At 41.5% G+C, this 8,471-nt stretch overlaps 1 protein-coding gene across 4 annotated transcripts; it reads left to right on the top strand.

The window, feature by feature from the left end:
- Positions 1-741: 741 nt before the first annotated feature.
- Positions 742-7,873, top strand: dclre1b (DNA cross-link repair 1B). Of its 4 annotated transcripts, none has more exons than XM_086034540.1 (5): positions 742-983; positions 1,445-1,665; positions 3,454-3,619; positions 5,043-5,225; positions 6,605-7,873. In XM_086034540.1, exons 1-5 carry the CDS (start codon positions 965-967, stop codon positions 7,690-7,692), a joined length of 1,677 nt encoding a protein of 558 aa, XP_085890666.1. In that variant the 5' UTR covers positions 742-964; the 3' UTR covers positions 7,693-7,873. The 4 variants fall into 4 exon arrangements, with proteins under 4 accessions (XP_085890666.1, XP_085890685.1, XP_085890676.1 ...); XM_086034559.1 differs by lacking the exon at positions 742-983 and adding an exon at positions 1,192-1,444 and having other exon boundaries at positions 1,533-1,665; XM_086034550.1 differs by lacking the exon at positions 742-983 and adding an exon at positions 1,192-1,444 and having other exon boundaries at positions 1,514-1,665.
- Positions 7,874-8,471: the final 598 nt, after the last annotated feature.

Genomic DNA, 8,471 nt, shown 5'->3' with positions numbered 1-8,471 from the left:
TGACATCCATTTTAAGAGCTACATTGTCAAGTCTTGACGGTCTACAACTTGGGTGACAGTCTCCCACTATCCAAACCAAGCAAAAGGGAATAGAAAAGCAAATTGTTTCCCAAAACAAGCACTTTAATTGTCAATTTCTAGAAGTATCTATTGGCATAGGGCAGGCTAAGGTGTAAAGTAGACCTACATAAACAATATGTAGCTCAAGGTGAATGGCAATCATTTTGGAGTGGAGGGTGCACAGGACGTCATAAAGCAAAAGGTGGATGGAATGAAGGTATACAGTGAGTGGAAATATGAAAACAAACATTTATAACTACATTAAGATAGGGCATGCAGGATTGAATGGATTGATGCATTTTTGGGGGGGAACATGGATCTGGTTTTTGTGAATGTCGAAAAGATCAAGTGGTGTACATGTTATTTGTTGCAGTCAAAGATAAAGCAACAAGGGAAACTATACGAGTAATTAATTAGCAATAGAGGGGTAGTGTCTAACCATAGAAATTTGCTGAGAACTGAATTAGTTCAGTTTAAATCTCTGTTTCAGTTTTTGAGGGAAATGTAGGTGTTTCGGTTTGGTTTGGTTTCTTTTTATTTGCTCCCAAGACAGTACAATGTATATTTGGTAGATGCGCACTCAGTCTCTGACCCATACTTCAGCACGGTAGGTGGCGGTAATGCACTTTACATCAGATGTCACCCGCCTATAAACAAAAGAAGCAAAAGAACCATGGCACCGGTGGTGGCGAATAGTTTTGAACGTTATGAGAAAGCTAACTGGTTGACTGTTCTTATTCACCGGTGGTGGCGAATAGTTTTGAACGTTGTGAGAAAGCAAACTGGTTGACTGTTCTTATTTCAGAACGCGAAAAACTCGCTGCTCTTAAACAAGCACAATTTAGCCCAGCAAGCCACTACGAAGTTGTGTGCGTGCTCTCTTTTACGATTATGTAAAAGTTGGATGCAGCATCAATCAGCTGGTGAGGCCTGGCGCGTGACGTGAGACAACGTAATTTTTATGCGACGGTATTGTTTCGTTGAACAAGTGAGGGAAGTAAATTTTAAAAAAAGGAGTTTGTTCAAACGGTGAATTCATTTAGTTTTTGTCGTTTTGTTGTACCTTTGTTCATTGAGATCGAGGCGCTCCTTTTTGTAAGTATGTAAGACTTGGTGACGCAATCAAGGGGCGACGGTGTTATGGTAGGAAAGAGGCGTGTCGTTGAAGCTAAATTGAAAATATAGATGGCGCGCTGCCGCCACCGATACGAGTTATCAGTCGTTTGCTTTTGTTAAAGAGCTTTGAGCGGAACATTTACAGAACGCTAAAACATGGAGCCACGAAACTAAAATTATTTAGTCAGCCTGGCTTCAAACAAGCCACTACATGAGCCAAGGCCAGTGAGCGAGAAATCACAAACGTTATTTACTCGTTTATTGACAGGTGCGTCTACGACGTCGCATGGGACGATGTCCAATGGCAAGATCATTGCCAACACTCCTCTGGCTGTAGACTTCTGGCATGTTCGCAGATGTCCAGAGAGCAGACTCTTCTTCTTGTCGCACATGCACAGCGATCACACGGTCGGGCTGACATCCACATGGGCGGACCGACCCATCTACTGCTCCCCAGTAACCGCTTCGTTGCTCAAAGTTAAGCGGCAGGTGAGGGATCTCTTTCATCTATGCTCGATGGTGGTGGAAGTGTAACTGCGCACGTTTTGTTTATGACTTGCTTTAAACGAGACACTATGCATTTTTTAAAATCAAAATTGAAAACAGTGAGTTACCAGGTCTCTTTTGACATGTATTGGAATGCGTTAGTTAAACATAAACAAAACGCTAAGGCTCATAGACATATTTTTGCAGCATATGTCTTGTCATGGTAAAATTTGCTCGTTTTAGAGGTGGATCTGTCTCCTGCGTTGAGCTGGCACTCATCCTACCCCACTTAACGATGAGACAATGACGAGCCTGATTTTCGTTAGGGTGACAATTTTTTTTTATTAATTTGGGAGGGGTGTCTACTTCTTGGTAATGACGGTGAGCAACATCAGATATACACACGGTGGTCGTACCACACCTGTCCAAAACCTGAGATCATAAGTTACAGTATATGATGTAGGTGTGTATGTAACAAAACATTTGAAACTTCCTATACATTAAAATAGACAATATCATTGGATAGAAATATGTACCATGAATAAAATGAGCCAAAGTTTTAAGAATTGGTTAAGGATTAAGCAGTTTATGCCAATTTTTATGTTGTGAATTGGCCCAAATTGACTTGCCGAGAAAAGCACTAAGTTTGCCATGAGCATCCAAATGACTAGGTACGACCCTGGACTGAGCCAACCAAATAGTGCTCATTTGCAGCTTGTGCATTGATGACGAAGGCAGCTCGGAACTACAAAAACTCATGTGAATTGCATGGCACTTTCACCATTTCCGGTGTGGTCCTAAAACAAATTACAGCATATCATGTTCATGTACACTTTACATTGTAATAACCTTCGTAACCTCAGTTAACCCTATAAGTAATTAGGCCGCAAAACCATCAGATATATAGCTCGCCAGTAGCTTATGCTTCAAATTTCTTTTAAATATGTGGGATGTGGCCGATTGTTTTATATCATTTTCCAGCTCATTCCATTTTGTCCATTCCATTTCCTATATTTACCTTTTAAATGCAACCTACTCCTGGTATTTTGTGGGTGAGTGGAAGAGTCCAGTGGAATAAGTTCACACCAATGAGTATTTAGCCTTTGAACCACAATGTACGTTGTGCATAGATTGTGACAGACATTACATTTGGGAAGCTTTAAGAGACCATATCCGTGGAAGAGAACATTTGTAGGAGAATTGTTTTTAGACCAGGGTATTGGAATTTTTTTTATGTGCTGTATACATTTGATGTGTGCTGAGAGGGTGAGAGCAGTACACAATCGCGCACGTGTGCGTCTTAGAGGGAACAAAATGAGATGTGCTATAAGATATACGACTACAAAAATGTCAGGAAACACGTACTAGAACAGCTGAACTATATTGGGGTTAATTTGAGGCATTTTATATGGTGGCAGGTGTATGCTAACTTCCATTTAACATGAATTTGAATGTTGTACATTCTCAACACAACCACATCCCAGGTTAGAAGAGGGTGTGCACACTTGTGTAATCGCATACTCTATATACCCTCTAATTTTTTTTTTGTAGAGATTATAGGTCACATTTAATGTTTAGAAAGTTTTTAAATGATTTATCTTGGTCTTATTATTTATATCACCAAACCCCAGCATTTGACCAGTGACTATTTATCCACTTTTACCACAAAAACGTGGCATCCAAAGCATGTCTGCATAGACTTTTTATATCCACCATAGAACGATTTTTGTTATTATTTGTATTATTGTTAACCCTGCTTGTTTTTTGTTTTTTTTCTTTTCTCTTTTGCAGGTGAAGGAGAAGTGGATCCACCCATTGGAGCTGGGTGACTCATACCTCCTGCCCCTGGACGACATTGGCAAAGAAAACATGACGGTCACACTGATCGACGCCAACCACTGTCCAGGTGCTGTCATGTTCCTCTTCGAAGGCTATTTTGGCACCATACTATACACTGGTGAGTGTCTCAACGCACTAGGAATGAAACATTTGATCATAAAGTCTGTTTGAATTTGAAACAGTTTGTATTAGGGTGATTCACAGAAAGTATAGCCTTTATATACCCTCAGCTTCAAAAACAATTGTGACCAATAAATGAATAAAATAAAATTAAAAAAAAACAATGGTCAATGTCACACCTTGAAGTGGACACTGATTGGCTGTCATTGTGTTTGGCATAACCTGATAGGCTCCTATTGTAGGTGGGAGGGCAAGCTCAGGAGCAGAGAGGTGTGAAAATGGAGGAGCATGTGAGGGTTGTTGGTCCGATGATTGGTACATTTTCAAAAATGCCCTGACGGCACTATTGATAAAGGCAGAGTAATATGCCTTGTTTGTAAGAAGGACTTTGCTTACCAAAGAACCAGTTCAAGCCTACCACATAAATGCAACGGAACCAGCCGCGACTAAAGCCACAGCTAATGATAGCAACGAAGACGCTAATGTAGCGAACCGTTGCAAAGCTCTTTGCCAAACTAAACTCGAGAACAGCCCACGTATGAGCAAGTCTGCGACTGACGGATGTTCTTGCCAAGTGAATAGCGATGAACTGCAGGCCGATCATGAAGAACAAGGGATTAATTGAGGTGTTGCAAACAGTGTCCAATGACCCATCATACAAACCACTAAGCAGGACTTCAGCGACGACTAAAATCAGCAAGATGTATGATGGTGAAAAGAAAAGCAATCTTGATGTTTTGGCGGGGGATTCGAATAAATTTGGTATAACCGCAGATTACTAGACCTCAACTCGCAACCACCTTTTCGACCGCTGGTCCTTCCCTTTGGAATGACCTCCCATTGGATGTTAGACAAGCCCCCTCTCTGTCCATTTTTAAAACCCGGCTGAAGACACATTTCTGTTCTCTGGCTTTTGATCAGACCTGAATTTTTCGTCTCTCTTCCGGGTGTCAATTGTGTTTTATGTCAATTTATTGGCTTTATTTGTTTATATATATTTTTATTTATATCTTTTATATTATTTATATCTATATTTATTTATACTTGTGTATTACGGCCTTTTATTGTCTTTATCGTCTACTGTTTGTAAAGTGCTTTGTTACAGCTCTAGATGTTATGAAATGCGCTATATTAATAAACTTGTATTGTATTGTATTTGGGGGTGACTCACTTTATTGATGGCAAGTGGACCTTCAACTCGTTTTGCACTGATCGTTGTGAAACCAAAAACCAGGGCCTTGGCTGAAAAATGCGCCAAACGGGTCCTCGAGGTGGCAAATGACTGGGTAGTTGAAAAAAATATCCATATCCAAGATATCCACCATAAATGCAGACAATGGAGGAGCTTTGGGGCTTTTCTCAGCAATTTTGAAAAGAGATTAAAAAATAGTTACTTGCGTTACTTGCTATTGCTATTTCAGGTGACTTCAGATATTGTCCGTCAATGCTGCGTGAGCTGTGCCTCGCGACCAACGCCACCATCGATGTTCTGTACTTGGACAACACCAACTGTGACCCCAACCGCAGCATCCCCTCAAGAAAGCAAGCCACACAACAAATCAAGGAAATCATTCGCAGCCACCCGGACCATAATGTTGTCTTGGGTAACTTTTTTGCACTGCTTCTTTCAGTGCCTCACATCATTTTGTAATTTGAAACATTTAAATTCTTATAGATAAAGCAAATGACATTGATGTTATCCAAAACAGGGTTTGTATTTTTTTTCTCCCGCTTCTATGATTTGGTTTATTTCTCCCAACAGCAAACAAGAAATAATATTTTTAAAAAATTTCCAGAGCATTCACTCAGCACCACTGACTCCATGATTGTCTTCCACAGGCTCCTTTCTTGGCGAACGCAAAACCAAATGAAAACGATTCCACTCATGTAGTGTGTTTCTTAGGAAAGTTGCTCGTCACTGTTTTGAAAGCAGTTGCAAGAGGGTTTGGTTAAGTGGCCAACATAAGTAGTCAAGACTGCGTTTGTAAAAGAGCTCTCAGTTTTTAGACATGTTGTTAGTGAAAGCAGTGCACAGTAGCAGAAATGTGTTTTGAACTCCAGAAGCTGCTAAAATAATCGTCCTGAATATGGTTGCAAAGGGGTGGAAAATGTCTCTCGGAAAAAGTTTCTAGGAAGTTAATGGTAATTTTTAAAGGGAAGTTAAGCAGACATTCATACAAAATAATACAAGTTAAAAGCATGACCTTTTGACGTAGTTATTTATTTGTAAGTACAACATTATCAAGTTTGAAATATTCTAATCAGTTCTTTCATTGAATAACGAAAACATGAATGTTGAGTTGTTTTATATTCATTCTTCCCCTCGTCCCATCCTGATTTAAAAAAAAAAAAAAAAAAAAAATGCACCCCTTGCCATCCAAAAACACTCACGAAAGCCGTTAAAAATGTTCAATGAAAATGACTTCAAAAGAAGTCTAAATACTACTAAAAATATGTTCCCAGCTGGCCCACTAGTTGAAACACGGCATTCTGATTAATTTAGCATTTTTGGAATATAAGTTAAGCAGCAAAATGCACTCGTTTTTCTCTAGGGGCAGCCATTTTGTCTTCTGTCGACTGAAAATGACATCACAACTGCTCACGACGACCAATCACGGCTGACCTGTTCTCTGAATCTGAGCCGTGATTGGTCGTTGTGAGCAAGACAAAATGGCCGCCCCCTGAGATGTCTAAAAACGAGTGAATTAACACTTATTCCACAAACGCAATATTTATCAGAATGCCTTTTTTCAACTAGTGAGCTTGCATAGAATATATCCTTGAAAAAAATATGTTTGCGTTGACTTCCGCTTTAATGAAGCAAAATCGATTTTTATTTGATTACTCAATTGGATAGTCTGCGAAAGTTTTTAAGATCTTCAATAGCCGCAGCCCGAAACTCAAATAAATCATTAGAATCGATGATTTGTCCAGCCATAAGGTCTAGTGATTGAGTGTGTTGCGATCGTCTGCTTTCTTGTAGGTCTCTACGCCCTTGGTAAGGAGTCTTTGCTGGTGGAGCTGGCCATGGAGTTTCAAACCTGGATCGAGGTGAGTTTTGACAAGATGGACACCCTCAGAGTGCTTGGGCTGCCCGATGTCTTCACCACCGACCCGGGCGCCGGCCGTATCCGCGTTGTGGAGCAGAGAGAGATCTCCTTTGCCGCCATGTGCCAGTGGAACAGCGAACAACCCACACTTGCCATCTATCCCACCAGCAGGCCTCTCACCCTCTTCCACCCCAAGCTCCACGTGGTGCCTTACTCGGACCACTCGTCTTTTCAAGAGCTGGTGGACTTTGTCTCTGGACTCAAACCTTCCTCCCTGGTCCCCATTGTTGGCAACGGCATCCCAGGAAGCCTCTCCACCTTATTACCCAGCAAAAGGCACGAAGTGATTGTGCCCGAGTCAGTGCAACGCTACATGAGGAGGCTGCCGGAAAACTGTCACAAATCATCGGCCAACGTTCGCCGGCAATATGTCCGACCTCTTGTGCCTAAAGGAGTGGTCTTTGACTCTCCTGGGAGTTCCAGGGAGTGTCTGGATCAGGATTCGTCTGAGGATGAGGAGGAGGCGGGCGTAGACAGTGTTGACTCCAACTTGGCAGAATCTAGCGAGAAGCTCGCCCCTTACAAAAGCCGCCGACGCCCCTTGGAAATGTGGAGGGTCAACTTCGTGCGCACCATTCCGGAAGAGATGTTGACTGCGCATCGGGTGCCGTTCAGTCAACTCAGCCAGAGCAATTTCGGCCCCTTGAAAATCCTGCGGAACACCGGCGCCTGCCTAACGCCGCGGCGACGCACCGCTGAAGAGATGACGGCGAGCGCACCTCGCGGGACTTCTACTCGTCCAATGTCGGATGACAGCGACTCGGCACTCCTGTACAGTTCTGACGATTCCGTAGCTTCGCCCGGTTTATTGCTGTATTCCGATGCTCACCTAGAACAGCTTGAAAACGACATCTTGAAGCATGTCGTTTTCCCTCCGGAGGACTTAAATCCGTGCTGCCTTCTGACGAGTGTCATGCACATGGTTTCCCTCTGTCCCGGACGCAAGCCAAATATGTCATGAGTGTGTTTTTGCTGTTGGACCTAGTGCACTATTTCCTAACCGTTCAGTTCATTTTAAAATGATAAAAAAAAAACTCACATGGCACACCATCAAACAAAAATATGACCAAAAAAAAAAACGCACAATTGATCACTGAAATATCTTGACACTGACAAAACTAATAATAAAAATGTACACTAAATTAATTTGTCCATGTGTGCACAGTTTTCCATCACTTATACACAACTTGATAATTCAACTGATTTTATTTAACCTCTCCCCTGTTAATGTTCACTACTTTTTGTGCAAATGAATCTCCTCAGCTCACTTCAACCTAGTTCCTTGGCACCAACATGTCGCAATGTGAGCACAAAACAATGATTTGGCCGGTAATTCAGGAAAATAACAGTGGATAGGTTCCCCAAATTAATTCACAAAATTCCATATACCAAACAGCTCCTATGCAGATTAATGATCTCAACTTCATTTACTCTCAAATGTATTGACTCGGTGTGAAATCTTGGCCTGTTTAGTTGCAAACGATGCTATTATTCCACAGGAACAAATTCAAGACCCAGCGGACAGCTTTAAATTGATCACTTGATTATTATGATTTGAGTACATTTCTGTAAATTGAAGCATAATATAAATTGTGTATTGTGAATGTACCCCCCAAAAAATGTCACTTTGGACCCCAATGTTAGACTTCCTGTGTCTATTCGGACATGGCTTCTTGAGACTGTTTGTAGGAGACTTGTGCAATCTGATCTGGTGGACATGCTTACCCAATCTCATCTTGA

Source organism: Filicampus tigris, chromosome 1 (genome assembly GCF_054856515.1).
Source record: "Filicampus tigris isolate MCC_2025a chromosome 1, RoL_Ftig_1.0, whole genome shotgun sequence".
NCBI lineage: Eukaryota > Metazoa > Chordata > Actinopteri > Syngnathiformes > Syngnathidae > Filicampus > Filicampus tigris.
The sequence above is the reverse complement of the archived record's forward strand: the minus strand, read 5'-3'. Positions and strand labels throughout refer to the sequence as shown.